General features: G+C 53.2%; 1 protein-coding gene across 1 annotated transcript in view; it reads right to left on the bottom strand.

Annotated features, from left to right (window-relative positions):
- Window positions 1–9,619: 9,619 nt before the first annotated feature.
- Window positions 9,620–18,845, bottom strand: part of LOC140906197 (uncharacterized) — a 28,925-nt gene continuing 19,699 nt past the window's right edge. Inside the window, 4 exon segments of the mRNA XM_073329689.1 lie at window positions 9,620–14,220; window positions 14,540–14,881; window positions 15,515–15,619; window positions 17,442–18,152. Of these exon segments, the coding sequence (XP_073185790.1) occupies window positions 13,259–14,220; window positions 14,540–14,881; window positions 15,515–15,619; window positions 17,442–18,152 (2,120 nt within the window). The 3' untranslated portion in view covers window positions 9,620–13,258.

Genomic DNA, 18,845 nt, shown 5'->3' with positions numbered 1-18,845 from the left:
ATGCAAAAACCATAACTAATCATGTGTGAATGTCAGGCAAGGGATCATTACGATTTATTTTGTGCATGTGATAAACATAAATGCTTTAAATAAAAACCAAACCAGACCCAACACCCATGCTATGTTTGTCAAACTCTACGTTAAATTAAATCAAGTTTAGCAGTAGGACCCTCTCGTTCTTTTGCGTTAGCTGTTATGGATATAAAATGAATGTTTAAAAAGTGCAGTGTGCTTGTGTTTTATTTACAGATGGAGTTATTTACAGAAATATGAATGAATAAAGGAAACTGTTTGTTTTAAAAGCACAACATGTAATTAACCTGTGGAACTCACTGGCCCAAGATATCACAGAGGCTAAGAATCAAAACAGGGCTGTATATTAGCAAACATCCATAGCTATCTAAAGGCAGATTTTTTTATGAGGGTGATAAAAGATTGTGCTTCAGGGCATAACCCAACTATTATGGGTTTAGGACAAATTTTCCTCCATAGTATGGCCACATTTTTACATACTTGTCCATTACAGGGTTTCTCTCACTCTTCTCCAAAGTATCTGGCACTGGCCGTTGTAGCAGAGAGGACACACAAGTGGACGGACCATTGGTCTGAACAGGTATGGCAATTCCTGGGTTGAGTGTCTGGGAGAAATACTCTGTAGTAAATGGTTATACTAAAGCCTCTGTCCATAGCTTGAAAGCGGACTGGTTGGTCAGAACTGATTCCCCTCTGCCTCATGAGGCTTCCTTGTCTGTTTTCTGTTAACGAACTCATCACCCGCTGGAATATATTTTCCACGTTCCATATGTAATACATGGGAGTTGGGGAAGTTCAAAGACTGAGCCAAAGTGTCAGGGGTTTTGAGCACCACAACTCACTTTGAAGGCAGCCGGCCCGCTAGCTATGTATTTCTAGTACAACAGACCTGCTGGGATCTAGGCCCTATGAAGTGCTTTGTATTTGGAGCATTAATAATTATGGGCCACAGTTTTTGCTTGCCTAACACTAACTGCCTAGGGCCTGACTTCCAGCATTGCTCAGTGCTTGCCGCATTTCCCACACTCGGTACATTTACAGACGGTCTCCTGTATTCATTCCCCGGGGTTCGACAAGACTTGGTTTCCTACAGAACCCTTTCCCACTCGCCGTATGAGGGATGGGCCTTTCTCTGGCATGGATTAGTTGGTGAATTTGAAGAAGTGGTTTCAGTCTGAACCTTTTGCCACATTCCCCACATTTATAAGGATTCACCGTTGCGTGGCTTCCCCTTTCACATTCTGCAGCCTTCGGGTCCATTTCTCTTGCAGGGTTTCTCTGACGACTTTTTGGATTTCTTCTAACTCTTGCAGGCTTTCCCCCTCTCAGAGCTTCCCATAATGGTTTCACTGGCTCTCTCTGAGGCCATTTTGAGTAGGTCTAATTGTTCAGCACATTCCCTGTGGTGGTTCTTTTTTTGGTTTGTTTATTTGGTGAACCTCTCATCTGCTGCAATAAAAAGAGGGTCAAGACATTATTATGGGAGGCATTGGTAATCCTAGAATCATAGAGATATAGGGCTGGAAGGGACCTCAAGTGGTATCTAGTCCAGCCCCTGGTGCTGAGGCAGGACCAAGTAAACCTAGTTCATCCATGACAGGTGTTCTTAAAAACCTCCACTGATGGAGATTCCACAACCGCCCTTGGAAGCCTTTTCTGGTTCTTAATTATCCTTAGAGCTAGAAAGTTTTTCCTAATATCGAACCTAAATCTCCCTTGCAGCAGATTAAGCCGATTACTTCTTGTCCTACCTTCAGGAGACCTGAAGAACAATTACTCACTGTCCTCTTTATAACAGCCGTGAACATATTTAAAGACTTATCAGGTCCCCCTCAGTCTTCTTTTCTTAAGACTAAATATATCCTGTTTTTTAAAACCTTCCTTCACAGGTCATGGGTTTTCTAAACCTTTGATAATTTTTGTTGCTCTCCTCTGGATTCTCTCCAGTTTGACCACATCTTTCTTAAACTGTGGCACCCAAAACTGGACACAGTTCTCCAGCTGGTGTCTCTCCAATGCTGAGGACAGCAGGACAATGGGTCTTACCTCTGACACTCCTGCTAATACACCCCAGAATGATATTAGACTAACCCCCACCACGCCTAGTCACCCCTGGCTCCCCCGGTACCCCTGTCCCCACTGGCTCCACCAACACCCCCTGCTGTCCCCGCTTCTGAGGCTCCTGCCTCCCCCAAGCATGTTGCTAGGGACCCTAATGGGAAGTCAATGACTACTGCTCACCAGTGAAATAGCACACACTGAGCTGCAGAAAACAGGGCTGGTACCTAGCCTACCCGGTGGCCTTGGTCACCCTGCACACAAGTCTCTGGGACGAAATAGCCCCGAGGCTGCTCAGACTCACACCAGTGTGTTATGGGAAAAAGGCTACTTGTGAAAACCGCTGGACTGCAGTTTTGGAGGGACAGAGCGAGATTCACCCGCATCACTCCAGCTGGCTGCCTGCAGCCATGCCCTGCAGCCTGGTCCATGCTGGAGCATCCTGCCCTCCCAATGGGGCGAGAGTTACACCTGCCAATGCACAATATACCTAGACCCCAAAACGTATGACGCCGCCTAATCTCGGGGGTTCTGTGCCCCCCCCCCCCTCCAAGCCAGCAGCATTTGGGAGTCAACTGAGATTTTAGCATCCGTGTAAAAGGCTTTCGGAGCCCCAGTTTGGTCTCTCTAGGAAATCTCTGCAGTGTCACACACTGCCAGGAACGCGAGGGGAAAGTGTCCAGGGGATGGACTTTTATTCCCCCTTCAGTGTGTCACTGCACAGAAGCAAACACACCAGCTTCCTACCTGAGCAGGGCCTCTGGGCATCTCACAGTCTGACTCCCCTTCACATCTGCCAGCTGCAGCTTTCGTTTCTCGGCTGGAACTCCCGGAGCTTTAGCGCTGCAGGTCTCGCCCCCTCCAGCATGCACCCCTGCTCCGGCTGCTGGAGGGAACAGGGGTGTGAACTAGAATCAGTGACTGACTGGGAGGGGAGACGACTGGAGCAAGGCTGCTTGGCTGGGGGTGATTGGTGAGTGGACCCCCTGGGAGAGTTAAAGGCTGAGGAAAGCAGGTGCAGCTTTTCTTTAATAACGAACCAGTGAGATCTTCCCCCTGTGGAAACACCCCTTAGAGGGGCCTTTGTGGAGGAAACAGCCACTGAGATCCCCTTCCCCTCCCCCCACATCAGTCCACAGGGTGTGCCTTTCCCATGGAATAGGCTGGGGGGTTCGCTCCACAGCCCCACAGATTCTAGGGGGATGCACACGAGGTCGGGGTCAGCTGCATGGAGTCCCTGCACCTGAATGGGACTTCAGCACATGCTTAAAGTTAAGCATGTCATGAATTGCTTTGCTGACGTAGGGCACAAATTCCTAACGCCCCCATCCCTCCACTGCTGCACATGGGCCCCGGGACATGGGGTTAGCATAGAATGGGGGGCGGGGGCCGTCTTGCTAAAATATTGGCAGCACCTCACTGCCTAGCTCCTGTTGCCATCTCACTTCTTAGAGCTGGATCAAAGTCCCGTTCGACTCGACGGCAAGAGTCCCTTTGAACGGAGCGGTGCGGGAACGGGCCCTTCGAGTGAAGGATTTCAGCAGCCCAGCTCACGTCGGTGTGATTTCTTTCTTGCATGGCCAGGTTTGGGGTAATGTTCTGTTCTTCACTATACCAGTCAGCCCTGATGTAGAGCTCCCCTTTCTGGAGCACAGTGTGCGCTGTTTGGCACAGTCCAGCTCGGTCTCAGCCCCTTTGACAGGTCAGGCAGCATTCAACCAGCTCTCCAGAAACAAGCAGGGCACGGGTGTGTGTATGGCCAAATAACCCTGTTAGTCCGGACTCCTTGTTGTTTTTGTGGATACAGACTAACACGGCTACCCCTCTGATCCTCGGCATCCAAGAGGGACGGCTATCCAATTCATTTCCTTTGCTCTTCGGACTTTGAAGCTGTCCTGCCTTGTTAGTTTTGTGATTCCAGTTCTTCTGAGGGAGCCAGTGCCAGATAGCAAGGGGGGCTGCTCTCTGCCTTGATTGCTCTAATTTAGGACTTGTCTACATGGCAGTCCAGACCACGTGGGTGTGAACTGTAGGGCGCTCTGATGTGTCGCACTTTAACTGCCTGTTGTGTTAATTTAGATGGAATAAAGAGGTCCAAAGGGTCCAAGGTGTCAGGGTGGCCCTCTCACTGTCCAGCATTAAACAAGGCTCAGGGCTTGGGGTGACACTGCCTTCGTCCCCGAGAGAACTGCACGGATGTAGTAACAATGGTGCAAATGGCCCAGGCACTGGGTTAGTACGGAGTCAGGCTTAGGCCAGTGCCGCTTAATCTGCTAACAGAACCAAGTTCGTTCCACTGCGTTCGTTCCACTGGTTGGATTGGTCCAGCGCCTCTACGTGAGGGGATTGCCGTGGCTGAGCTACACGGATGTAGCTACAGCAGGGCCAATGTCCTTCGTGCAGACAGGGCCTAAGGGAAATCGCGTCTAAGGCTATGTCTACACTATGGAGCCTATGCCTGCTAGTGTAGACACAGCCTACGCCGACAGAAGGAGTTTATCTGCCAGTGTAGGAACAACACCGCCCTGAGGGATGTATCCTTAACCGCCCTAACCCCCCCTCGCTGCAATTTAATCCCATTGCTTCTTGTCCTATACTCGGAGCTTAAGAAAAACTATTTTTCTTCCTCGTCCTTGTAACAACCTTTTATGTACTTGAAAACGGTTATCATGTCCCCTCTCAGTCTTCACTTCTCCAAACTAAACAAACCCAATTTTTTCAATCTTCCCTCATAGGTCATGTTTTCTAGACCTTTAATCATTTTTGTTGCTCTTCTCTGGATTGTCTCCAATTTGTCCACATCTTTCCTGAAATGTGGTGCCCAGAACTGGACACAATACTCCAGTTGAGACCTAATCAGCATGGAGCAAAGCGGAAGAATTACTTCTCGTGTCTTGCTTACAACACTCCTGCTAATACATCCCAGAATGAGGTTTGCTTTTTTTGCAAAAGCATTACACTGTTGACTCATATTTAGCTTGTGGTCCACTATGAACCCCCAGATCCCTTTCTGCAGTACTCCTTCCTAGGCAGTCGTTTCACATTTTGTGTGTGTGCAACTAATTGTTCCTTCCTAAGTGGAGGACTTTGCACTTGTCCTTATTGAATTTCATCCTATTTTCTTCAGACCATTTCTCCAGATCATTTTGAATTTTAATCCTATTGTCCAAAGCACGTGCAACCCCTCCCAGCTTGGTATTGTCCGCAAACTTTATAAGTGTACTCTCTATGCCATTATCTAAATCATTGATGAAGATATTGAACAGAACCGGACCCAGAACCGATCCCTGCAGGACCACACTCATTATGGCCTTCCAGCATGACTGCGAACGACTGATAACTATTCGCGGGGAATATTTTCCCAACAGTTTTGCACCCACCTTATAGTAGCTCCATCTAGGTTGTATTTCCCTAGTTGGTTTATGAGAAGGTCAAGTGAGACAGTATCAAAAGCCTTACTAAAGTCAAGATATATCACATCTACCGCTTCCCCCCCAACCACAAGGCTTCTTACCCTGTCAAAGAATAGTATCACTGTACCATAAAAGGAAAGAACACAAACCGTGTCAATAGTAAGCTTATGAAATGCATAGAGGCGTCTGTTTCCAGCAGTTGACAGACGACACACGGATAAGGACATGCAGGGCGTTGGGATGGGGCCGAGACTGTCTTTGCTTTAGATTGTAATACAATTTTCAATGCCTTAGGACACCCCATATTGCCTTTCATGGTCCTCCTCTCCCTCCTGGGGGGACTGTGAGCTATCAGCTGATGAACAATGCATTACAAAATGCAGTTTTTAAATTTCAAAAGCAATCAAACTCCACAGGGCAGGGCCTGTTTGTTAAGCTGTGTCTGTACAATGGGGCACTCTCTCTAGTGAGGTCTCTGAGCACAGCTGCAATCTGTGTTCACTAAAATAACAAACTGTATGAAGTCTTCACAGAGTACTCAAGTCCTAAGTTTAGCTTTGGCCTTCCTGATGGCGGAAGATAGACTCACACAGAGCACAGGATTTCAAAGGGTCACATTTCTTTTCGTTGTTGGCTTTTAAAATGGATTTAATGCTGACAAAAGGTCAGTGTGATGGGTTGGACCCCCCTTTCGGGGTGCCACCCGATGTGCTGGGGTCCCACTGAGCCAACCCTTTCCACCTGCCTGGGTTTCCTCACCCTGTTCTTCCTAATGACCCATCAAGGCTGATTGCTTACTGTCTGGTGGGCGTTTCCCAAGTACACCCACAGTTGTAATTGTTACATAGACAATATTCCTAACTTCAGATACGGAAATGATACACGCCTACCACTTGGATAAACACATTCAGTAAATCGCAACCTTTCCATTGATACCGCACATGACCCATCTTGCATAGAACATACCTTAGTTATGCCACAATCACATCCTAACAATATTTCTATGAAGAATATGGGGAGGGGGTAACGTCACAGCCAGATTTTTGTTCCTCTCGTTCTCCCAGAGCTGGTTTCAGAGCCAGATCTGAACAGCGGTCCACGAGGAACCAGACTGAAACCCACTAAGTCGGGGCGGGCAAACTTTTTGGCCCGAGGGCCACATCTGGGTATGGAAATTGTATGGTGGGCCGTGACTGCTCATGAAATTGGTGCTTGGGGTGCGGGAAGGCTCTGGCTGGGGTACGGGCTCTGGGTTGGGGCTGGGGATAAGGGGTTCGGAGGGGGATCAGGGCTGGGGCAGAGGTGCGGGAGGGGGTCGGGGAGCAGGGTCCAGGCAGCACTTACCTCAAGCAACTCCCAGAAACAGCGGCATGTCCCCCATCCGACCCCTAAGCGGAGGTGCAGCCAGGCATCTCTGTGCGCTGCTCTGTCCGCAGGCGCCACCCCTGCAGTTCCCATTGGTTGTGGTTCCCGGCCAATGGGAGCTGCGGGGGCAGTGCGCGGAGCCCCCTGGCTGCCCCTACACATAGGAGCCAGAGCGGGAACATGCCGCTGCTTCCGGGAACCATGCAGAGTGGGGCAAGACCCCAACCCCGCTTCCCAGCATCTGGGGCGGGGCTGGGAACCAGCTGGTGCAACAGCTATCACAAGCCATGGGCAAATACTAAGAGCAGCCCCCAAGCTGCTCCTGCCGCTGGGCTTGTGAGCTGGTCCGTTGATTCTTCCAGTCGATCAGGCACTCTGCTACCTGTTCGGTGGCCGGGAGACTGGCTCTGCTGCAGGCCCTGATTGGTGATGCTAGCAAAGGTAACGAGGCCCTGCTTGCTGGCATGGCCCTCCCTGCACTGGGCACAGTAGTACGGACTCTGCCCGCTCCATGCATGCTGAGAGAGCAGCGGGCAGTGAAGCTTTCCCAATGGCCTGTGAAAGCCCTGTGCCATCCCCCGCACACCCCCTGGTGGCCAGTTGTGGCACTGCAGGTGCACTCTGCCTTCATTTCCCCAGATGGGTTGTCAATAAATTCACTGTCTAGGATCCAGACAAGGGGAAGCTAAAACAAACTAAGTCCCCTTTGGTGAGGCCTCAGCAAAGGACCCGTTGTAACAACAGCTCATTAGGCCCTTAGCTCAGAGCTCCTAAAGTTTCTAGGCCCAGTAAGACCAGACCCCAGGCCAGGAGCCAAAGAGAAAACAAACTGCCCACTACACCTTGCACAGCTTCCAGTCTGCTCTCCTGCTCCTGTTTACACAATCCAGCCCCAGGGCAGGGCAGAGACCTGTTTTATTACCCCCAGGCTGTCTTGGCAGGGGTAGTACGCTCCTTCACAGGCCCCTCTCCCATGCGATCCCTGCCATGTATGCTCAGGGCGCTCCGGGAGGCAAAGCCTTTCCCACATTCATGTATCTGGTTCCTCTCCAGCGCGGCTCCGCTGATGATTTGTCAGATGCAGCTTCTGAAGGTAGCTCTTCCCACACCCGGCGCGCCCGTGTGGCCACTCTCCGGAGCAGATGCACCGGTGCAGACGCAGGAGCGGCGGCTCTTCCCACACTCCGTACCTTGGTATCTGTCTCCCACATGGAGGCCAGGATACCTGGCCAGGTAGTCCTCTGAACCCTAACCCCGCTCTCTCCTTCGTTGCATCCATGTCGCCTTTCGTCCTTGGGGGTCCTCCCAAGCGCACAGAGGCAGCACTTGGAATGGCAGCTCTTACCATACCCGGAGCATTGGGCTGGATCCTGCCCTCCGTGACTTCAGGTGCTGGACAAAGAGCTCCTGAAAGCAGGTCTCTTGCCGCAGTCGGGACACCGGTACCTGTGTGGAACTCCTGTTGCGTAGCCAGGAAGAAAGCCTTTCCCTTGGAGATCTCTCTCCTATGTGGGTTCTCTGATGCTCATCAGGTATGGACTTGTACACAAAGCTCTGCACTGGGAACATGTATACGGCTATTTGACCCTGTGCTTTATCTGATGGATGCACAGATAATCCTCACAAATGAAGCTTTTCCCACACTCGGGGCACTGGAGGGTATCCTGTCCACGATGGGTTTTTAGGTGTTTGGTAAGGTGACATTTGTACGCTTCTCTTGCTCCTCGCCTGCATGTGTGATCTGATGGGCCCGGAGACCATTCTTAGCATCCAGGCTCTTCCCACACACCGTGCATGCAAACAGTCTCTCTCCCCGTGACATTGCTGGTGTTTGCGCCGATAACTCTTGGAGATGAAGCTCCAACCATACTCTGTACACGTGTGTTCCCCGACATGAGATCTCTGGTGCAACGAAAGATAATGCCGGGAACTGTAGCAGTTACCACACACTGGACATTTATAGGCTTCCTTTGTGTAGTGAAGTCTCTGGTGCAACAGGATTTAAACTTTTCCCGCATTTAGAGGCTTTGTGTAGTGGCTCCCCTTGGGGACAAACTGGGTGGGATTACGGGGTTTGTTGGAATGTGAATGTTTGCCCACTCTGGAAGGGCTCTTCCCTTCAGCGAATTCTCTGCTGTGCCCTCAGGTATTACTTGGAGCTAAAGGTTTTACCACACTCGCTCCATTTGCTCTCCCCTGTGTGGGATGTATAGTGCAGTTGAAGGTAACGCTTACAAAGGTAATTCTTCTCACACACCATGCATTTATGCACAATCTCCTCCTGCAGGTGACTTTTCTCATTCATGGAGAGATCACTCTTTAATCAAATACACTATATCCACCGGATCACCCTTGTCCTCAAAGAATCCTACTAGATTGGTGAGGCATGATTTCCCTTTACAAAAGCCATGTTGACTCTTCCCCAACAGATAGTGTTTATGTGTCGGATAATTCTGTTCTTTACTATAGTTTCAATCAATTTGCCTAGTACTGAAGTTAGGCTTACTGGCCTGTAATTCCCAGAATCACCTCTGAAGACTTTGTTTTTTTAAATCAGTATTACATTAACTACCCTTCAGTCATCTGCTACAGAATCCAATTTAAGCGATAGGTTACATATTACAGTTAGTAGTTCTGCAATTTCATATCTGAGTTCCTTCAGAACTCAAGTGAATACCATCCGGTCGATAAATGCAAAGTTATGCACATTGGAAAACATACAAAATGATGGGGTCTAAATTAGCAGTTACCACTCAAGAAAGAGACCGTGGAGTCATCATGGATCGTTCTTTGAAAACATCCGTGCAATGTGCAGTGGCAGTCAAAAAAGCGAACAGACTGTTAGGAATCATTAGGAAAAGGCTAGAAACAGAAAGGATCATACTGCCTCTATATAAATCCATGGTACACCCACACTTTGAATACGGCATGCAGTTCTGGTCGCCCCATCTCAAAAAAGATCCATTAGAACTGGAAAAACTACAGAGAAAAACAACAAAATGATTAGGGGTATTAAACAGCTTCTATATGAGGAGAGATTAAAAAGACGAACTGTTCATCTTAGAAAAGAGACAACTGAGGGGGGATATGATAGAGGTCTATAAAATCCTGACTGGTGTGGAGAAAGTGTTATTTACCCCTTCACATAACACAAAAATTAAGGGTCACCCAATGAAATTAACAGGCAGCAGGTTTTAAACAAACAAAAGGAAGTACTTCTTTACACAACATCCAGTCAACCTGTGGAACTCATTGCCATGTGATGTTGTGAAGGCCAAAACTATAAGTGAGTTCAAAACAGAAGTAGGTAAGTTCCTGGAGCAGTGGTCCCCAACCATTCTGTGGGAATAGAACATTCCTATTCCCAACAGACTGTGGTGGGCGCCAAACACCCCGCCGCCCAAATGCCGCCGAGAACTGGCAGCGGAGAGAAGCCTTGCTGTCGAAATGCCGCCGAGAAACGGCAACGCTTCTTGGCCGCCTTTTGGCGGGTGGTTCTCAGGTGGCCGCGCTTGGCAGCAGCATTTCGGCAGCACGGTGTCCTGTGGGTGCACACAAGTGCCCCGGCGGGCACCATTGCACCTGCAGGCACCGCACTGGGGACAGGTCCATTAATGGCTATTAGCCCAGATGGTCAGAGATGCAACCCCATGCTCTAGCTGTTCCTAAGCCTCTGACTGCCAGAAGCTGGGAGTGGATGACAGGGGATGGATCACTTGATAAATTGACTGTTCTGTTCATTCTCTCTGAAGCATCTGGCCACTGTCAGAGACAGGATACTGGGCTAGATGGACCTTTGGTCTGACCAAGTATGGCTGTTCTTATGTAATTACATAGATAAATTACTCCTTACCTAGTAAGATCAATGCTTCACAGAGCTCCCTCATCACCTCTTGGTATAGCTCCTGCCATTCTTCTAAAATCCCCCACTCCTCCTGGGAGAAATAGACTCTGAAATCCTCAGAAGCCAGGAGTGGAAGATGGGGGACATCACTCGATAATTGCCCTGTTCTGGTCATTCCCTCTGAAGCACCTGGCACTGGCCACTGTCAGAAGATAGGATATTGGGCTAGATGGACCTTTGGTCTGACCCTCTATGACCATTCTTATGGTCTTTAGTGGTGAAGGGCTGACCCACTGCTAGAGAGCAGGACAGAAAGGGGGCTGTGTCTGCCCTGTGCCACAGAGCTGTAAAGTATCACATTATAAAAGAGGCAGGGGAGTCCTCTGGTCCCTGTTTAGCCAAACTCCACATTTCATACTCAATCATTCCTCAGAGCTCAGCTCCTCCAGCCCCCAGGTTATTAGAGCTGCATTTCTCTGAAGGCCTTCCAGTTTAGCAGTGTCCGCACTGCCATGCGTAAAGCTGGCCACAGGACTCCATGAGCAGCCAAGGCAGGGCCAGACCCACCCCTGCTGCAGGAGGGGCCACGTTCCCATACGCACCTCAATATTGCAATGCTGCTCTTAACAACTGGTTCCAGGAACACCCACGTAGGGCCCCACAAAGAGCAAACCACGCAGACCAGGGAAGGGGGAAAGATCAGGGTGGATACTGGCCATGTCAAGCAGTGTGATTTGGTGACTCAGATCAGCCTGTTTTGCAGCCATTATCACATTGCAAACTCGGGTCTAATTTGCTTCCTGCTACCTACCCTACATCCCATTCAGTCATTGCTGCTTCCTAGATTTCTCCCTCCCATTGGATCGTTTTTCCCCAGATGCGTCAGCTGCATTTTCCCAAGTGCCTGTCACACGCAGGCTCAGTCTACGCTACAAAGTTCTGGAAGCAGAGCTATGTTGGCTAGCAGTGCCGGGGTGGGGGGGACCCCACACCCCCTAGCTATGCTGGCAAAACCCCCAGCGTAGATGCAACGATCAACCGTTTCTGGCAGCAGAGCTCATACGCATTGCTGCTGTAGCCACATTGGTCCCGGGATGCTAGAGAGAAACTGGGTGAGGTCAGATCTTTCATTGGACCAACTTCTGTTGGGAACAGAAACAAGGTTTCAGCCGTAACAAGCTCGGAAGCGTGTCTCTCCTCCCAACAGAAGATGGTCCAGTGAAAGATATGATGTCCCCCGCCTTGTCCTGGCCTAGCGAACGGCGTTCAGGGACATGGGGTACCTGTTGGTAAGAGAAAAAAAATCTCCCTCCATTAGGGGGCTCTGCCGGCACAGCATAGCACAAGGGTCCCCAACGCAGTGCCCACGGGTGCAATGTTCTGGGTCTGCACCAGAGAGGACGGCTAGTGGGGTCCCTTTTTTCCCCATTTCTCCTCCTCCCCTTGCCTCCACCCTGCAGACTATTGCACGATTACCACGGCAGGCCCACCTTAGGGCACCCTCTGCAGGCAAACTTCCCTGGCACAAAGGGCAGCCGGGCAGCCCGTGGCGGCTCAGCGCTGGGAAGAACGCCGCTCCCAGCCTACCGAGGTGGAGTGACCGCAGCCTCAGCAATGCCCACCGTGGTGGGAGTGCTCGTGTGGACAAGGTGCCTGCGGCTGCCAGCTTCTGGTCCCCGTGTCACCGAGAGTTAGGCCCGGCTGGGCAACGTGCGCCCGTGTAGCTGCAAAGGTGCAAACCCCTAACGCAGAAGGGCTGCAGCTGTTCCAAATGGGACTCGCCCCAGCACTGCACCAGGGCAGCGTCCCTGCAGGAGGGGGCTGCAGTTCTCCTGAGCACGGCAACCTTTGCAACGGCATGCAGGGCGCTCCCAGGCGCCCAAAGGCCAGAGAAACACGTGAGCTGCAAATTCAGCCGGCTGCGTCATCCATGCAGCTCCACTTCCCCCGACGCCACTGCCCGGTTCTTTCTTCACGCCAGTGCTGGCTCCCCAGTGCCGACAGCCCTGCTGTGAGAACAGGAGAGAGCTGCCCGAATTGCCTTTGGCTTGGGGAGAAAAAAAGGCCTAGTCCAGCAGAATTCAGCCAAACTTTATTCTCCATTGTGCAAGAGAAACAGAGAGAGGGACGAGGGCAAGGATGGCTCCCTACATCCCCAGGAGATCTGAAAGCAGCTGGAGAGGTTCAGGGCAGCAGGAGCGGCAGTGGAGAAGGCTGTGATGCCCGAAGATGTGACACTGCTCCGGGTGGCAGAGACCAGGCCTACATGAGCAGAGGGGGCAGAAGAGTGCAGAGAAATGTGCTCAGTTCAGTTTCACAGAGGGTTTTAGCCACAGGAAGTTTCCTGCTAGAGGAAAGCAATGTGGTCTAGTGGTTAGAGCACAGGGCGGGGATCCAGGAGCCCCAAGTTCGATTCCTGCCACTGCGTGACCAAGTCCTTTCACTTTTCCTGCCCGCGCTTGGGGAGAGCCAGGCTCCTCTGGGCCCAGCCCAGGGGAAACCTTGCACAAGGGCTGAGTATCATCATCAGCTCCCAGACCTCCCCTCAGCTCTGCTCTCGCACAGAGGCATCTGGGTGCAGGCTGGGGGCCGGCCCTGGCTCAGCACTGTGAGTTCGCTGATGGTCTTTGAGGGACTCCTTGTAGCGGAAGCTCCTCCCGCACTCCCCGCACGGGAAGGGCCGCTCGCCGGTGTGGACGCGCTGGTGCTTGAGCAGGTTCTGCTTGCGGATGAAGCTCTTCCCGCAGGCGGCGCACTGGAAGGGCCGCTCGCCGGTGTGGACGCGCTGGTGGTTCTGGAGGTGCTCCTTGCGGCTGTAGCATTTCCCGCAGGCGGTGCACTGGAAGGGCCGCTCGCCGGTGTGCAGCCGCTGGTGGTTCTGGAGGTGCTCCTTGCGGCTGTAGCTCTTGCCGCACTGGGCGCAGGCGTAGGGCCGCTCGCCGGTGTGGATGCGGGCGTGGTAGGTGAGCCGGGAGCGGTGGAGGAAGCTCTGCCCGCACTGGCTGCACTGGTGGGGCTTGGCCTTGCCGTGGGTTCTCAGGTGGATAATCAGGTTCTGCCGCTGCTTGACGTTCTGGCCGCCCTCGCTGCGGGCACAGGGCCTCTGCCCACTGCGCGTGGGCTGGGGGAAGCTCCTTCCGTACTGGACTGGCTCATCTGCCGGGGAGCAGGCCTGAGATTTCACGGCACTCGAGACAAAGGGCCTCTCTCCTGCCCACGCGACGTAAGGGGCAGCCGCATCTCGGCTCTCGCAGGGAACTCTGCCCCAGCCAGGCCCCGATCCTGCCCCCACGGAGGGCAACGGAGATTCTGACCCTGGAAGCAGGACTGGCTGCTCAGAGGATTTACTGAGCGCAGCTCCGCACTGATCCTCCACCACGTGGGCATCCCAGGGATCTCTCTGCTCAGGACTCCAGAAAACCTGCCTTTCCGACATCATCTGGTGCTGCTCGCGATGGGGGGGATGCTCCTCAAGACACTGCACCTCCGTTTTGGTCACAGTCCCACCTGGAACACAGAGAGAATCCAGCCACCTTTGTGCCAGGAGAACGAGCCCCCGCTCGGCTCCAGCCGAGATCAGGTCCCCTCTGTACCTGGCATGGTCCAAACACATGATAAGAGACATCCCTGCTCTGAAGAGCTCCGGTACTATGCTGCTAAGGGCGATCTGAGAATCCACCTAGACAGACAGAATCTAAACTGACCCGTGCGGGATGGGGAGAGAGGTCTGATCGTTATCCTGAGCGCTGCCCTCTCTCATTAGCTAGAGTTTGTGAAGCCTGTTAAGAGCTATGGGCCAAAAGGCCACATTCAAACTATCACTCACTGGTGCTTAAAGCCATCAATGTTTCTCTTTCCCCGGAGTCCTGCCGGCTCCCAACACAGGCCTCTTCCCCTTCTTCTGTCTGGGCCACAGCTCCCTTGGGGGAAACTAGAGATTCTGTTGGCAGGAGAGAGAACAACATTACAAAGTGTCCCACGGAGATCAGAAAAGCAGCTCCCGAAACAGGGCTCCGCCCAGTGGCGTTCTCTCTGGGGGGTGGGCTAATTGGACACACCTGAGGATCCGGAGCCAAAGGAAACCGGGGTGGGCTTGAGACCTGCTGAAAGGTCACAATGGCAGGTTTAGCAGCTGTGACCGGTGGGAAGCCAGGAGTGACGATCCATTATGGGGAGGGCTTACGTGTAAAGCACCGGCACCTTGCGGGGGGTGCTGTTGTACAGGGATCAGGAAGCTGCTACGGGAAGCAATGAGACTCTGGAGCAATTCAATAGCAACCGTCTTTTCCACCTACGGCTCCGCCACAGTTCGAGGGGCGGTGGCTGAGTGGCTAAGGTGCTCCACTGCAAGCCTGAAGGTCGTGGGTTTGCGCCTTGCTCAGGCCACCTCACCCAGCTGCCAACTGCGTCCCTGGTTGGCTTAGGGCAGTCCCAGGCAGCTGCATGTGATGCTGACCACAGCGCTTCTTCGCGTACTGTTGGCTATGAAACCGACATGCCGTAACTGCCTCAGCCCCATGAGCCGTTGGCTTGTGGGGACAGACTTCACCTGTGGCCCCAAGCACCTCCCAACCTTTCCTGTATTTATCCTCCCACAGGGGCAGCCCTGTTAGCCTCATTACGCAGATGGGGAACCGTGGCACAGCGTGATTCTCACAGGCAGGGAATGAACTCAGATCTCTGGAGTTACAGGCTGACCACTGCACCGGCCTTCCTCTCTCCTCCTTATATAGGAGTTTAAGAGGATTTGGTTAGGTCTGTTTTTCTTTCCAACTCCAGCTACTGTAGGTGGATTACTGACCTGTCCCGAGTCCCGTGGGGATCTCTCTCTCTGCTATGTCCCCCCGGTCCCTGACACATGGCTCTTCCGTCCAGGACAGGAGGTAAGGTTTGGAAATAGCACCATCTGGAAAAGGACATCAGAGGCGGTTACATTTCACCATCAGTCACTGGGTCCCTGCCATGTTACGAGGACTTGGAACCAAGAACCTGTCATTGCCAGAGGCCAAAGAACTCTACTGAAGACACACGACTGAGCCAGTGAGGACTAGGGTAGGGACAAGATGTACCAGAAGGACCCAACAGGAGAACATGGGCGCAGGCCCAACACAGACCAGATCAGAGCAAGGTCATACACACATCAGCCAGTCAGGTCCATGGAGACTCTGGACCACCTCTTGGGCACTGGGGGACGGGAGATTGGTGGTAACCCCTTCCCCTGCAGCATGCATCTTGGGTAGCCAGCTGTAGCAGGGGCTTCCTCTCCGTGCGTGCAGAGGCCAGGACGAGGGACCACTGAAGTCCTATGGATTCAGTGGGCCGTCCAGGTGAGGCGGCTCCTAACTGGAGATTACAGAGTGTTTCTCGCACCCGCCAGGCTAACAAATAAGGAAACGATAAAGTTCAGGGGCGGCCAGCTCATGGGGAAGGGAGCAGCAGTTTAAGGGCATGTTGCTGTGTCAATACCCAGTTCTTGGTTAGCATGGTCTCCCCGCACACATCCAAGGACTCTAATAACACCCCTGCTGATCAGCACAACCCGACAGGGCCAGAATCACCCACTTCCACGTGCCAGGTTCTGATGTGCTTCTGCCTGGCAGCAGGTTCGTTTGGCCTGTAGCGGCCCCAGCGGGCAGCTCGTGGGGGACCAAGTGGGGGTCTGTACTAGCGTGGCACACGTCAGACGAGCCCAAGCCCGCGGATGCCAGTGGCACTCACTGCCCCCAACGTGGGCAGAAGCAAACCCGCGAGGAGGGAGTTTCTATTAGGTTCCGATGGAGAAAAAGGGGCCGGATCCTCATGTACATTAGAAGCCCTGCCACCGCTCCGGTGGCATAAAGGAGCTTGGAAAGTGGGTGGAGCTATCACGGCGCTTTTATACTGGCAGAGCTTTAGCATAAACGAGACTCCGGTCAGGGTGCACTGGCCCTGGTGGGCCACCATCAGTGTGAAAACCCAGAAGGCAGCGCATTGCTGCGCTCATGACAGTGGTCTCCCCTAGGATTTCATGGGGCTGGCCAGCTGCGTAGGGTTAGCTGTAGGAACGATCCAACATCAAGAACAGCCCAACACAACTTTATTTTGCATTGCATCTGCCATATAAAACTACACCGCCAAACACTTGACAGAGTTTAACTGCACGCTTATGAAATTAAAATGTAAAAACAACGGGGGCGGGGACACAGAGCAACGGGTGAGAAAGAATCAATCTACATCCAGAGGGAGGAGAAATGTGGGGAGAGGCGGTTCTGGGGGCAGGAGCTGCAGAGAAGAAGGCTCTCACACAATCTTGCCGCTGTGGGTGTGGAGCGGGAGAAAGGAAGCGGGTTCTAGAGAAGAGACCCAGGAGTGAGGCCATGGGGGGGTTTAGAACCAGAGCGGGACGTTAGTGGGGACTCGGGGGGACGGGAAGGGACGTGGCTGTTCTCTGGGTGTGGGAGAAGGCGGGGAGCAGCATTCGGCGCATGCACCAGCCTTTCCGGCTCTCTCTGCAGGTTGCGTGGAAGGGGCTGGTCCAGGGGATGGGAGATGGGTATGAAAAACGTGCTGGGGGTCCCTCCGAGGACGTGCCAGACACCCCGGCTGCCTCGCGCCCCGCGGACGTATTTGGTAAAAGCTTTGTTTCTGGCACGGTTTTTCACTTCGCTGCCTTGGATTTAACTCGTGGTCGGTTACGACCCAGTCCCGAGCTGCCATGTGGTCTAGTCCACGGAGTCCCAGGATCTAATCCCCAGTGCCTAGGGCCTGCGGGAGCCCAGGCGGGGGCCCCAGCTCCGCGCCATGAACCCGCTGATGGTCTTTGAGGGACTCCTTGTAGCGAAAGCTCCTCCCGCACTCCCCGCACTGGTAGGGCCGCTCCCCGGTGTGGATGCGCTGGTGCTTGAGCAGGTTCTGCTTGCGGATGAAGCTCTTCCCGCAGGCGGCGCACTGGAAGGGCCGCTCGCCGGTGTGCAGCCGCTGGTGGTTCTGGAGGTGCTCCTTGCGGCTGTAACACTTCCCGCACTCCTCGCACTTGTAGGGCCGCTCGCCGCGGTGGATCATCTGGTGCCGCACCAGCCCCGAGTGGCAGTTGAAGCTCTTGCCGCACTCCCCGCAGGCGTAGGGCCGCTCCTTGGCGTGGCTCCGCTGATGGATCTTCAGGCTCTTCTTCACGCTGAAGCTCTTCCCGCACTCGGCGCAGCCGTGCGGCCGCTCCTCCCCCAGCACGCCGGCTCCCCGCGGGATCAAGGTGCCCGGTAACTCGCCGAAGCTGCCGTCCGAGCGGAAGGATTTACTCAGTCTGTTCTCGCCGGGGTCGGCTTGCTGCGTCACCGAGCCACGCTGGCTCCCGTAGGCCGGGGCCTGGTAGAGCGGCTCCCCAGAGCCCCCTAGGAGCCCCAGCTCTTCCGGGCCTGCCTGGCGGTGACGCTGCTCCTCCGACTTCACCATGAGCCCGTCGCCTGCCGGAAGAAAGAAAGAGAATCTCATCCCTGGCTCTTTGGGGGAAAAGGCCCCGATCCACAGCACGGTCCCACGGAGCCGAGGGTCTCAGTGGCCTGGGCTAGGATGAACTGGGATGGAGACCAGCGGTGAGAAGGGTTTGAGCTCTCTTGGTTACATCCAGCTGCTTGAAGAAGGCCAGCCCCAGCCCCGGGAGAGAGGGTCAGTATCTGGCCCAGGGGTGGATTTCATCCAGAGAGAATTGGGTCACTGCCACCCAAAGCACTCTCTGGCCCCAACCACATAGGAAACAGGGCTTTGCAGATCATTCCCGACAGTCCTCACAGGGCCTGGGCCAGGGCAGCAGGACAAAAATCCCCATTTGTTTTAATGTGTCATAACAGTACTTTCCCCTCCTATCACATCTCCTAACCGAGGAGCACAAAAAATTCAGCAAACATTAACCACTTCACCACCAGCTAGATGAGCTAACAGTCCCTACTGGCCTCAATCTCTGAGCATCCCAGGAGAGCTGGGTCCCAGCTCCTAACACCTACTGTATGCTCCCTCCCAACTTCCTGCCCGAAGGAGAGGCTGGGGGTAGGGAGAGAACCCAGGAGTCCCAACTCCCTCCCTCCAGAGCATCTTTTGTCCCCATTCTACTCTATTCTAGGCAGGTCCTTACACCATCCTGATCGCCACAGTATCTGAGC

Source organism: Lepidochelys kempii, chromosome 2 (genome assembly GCF_965140265.1).
Source record: "Lepidochelys kempii isolate rLepKem1 chromosome 2, rLepKem1.hap2, whole genome shotgun sequence".
Classification (NCBI taxonomy): Eukaryota; Metazoa; Chordata; order Testudines; family Cheloniidae; genus Lepidochelys; species Lepidochelys kempii.
This window is presented reverse-complemented; position numbering and strand designations above follow the sequence as displayed.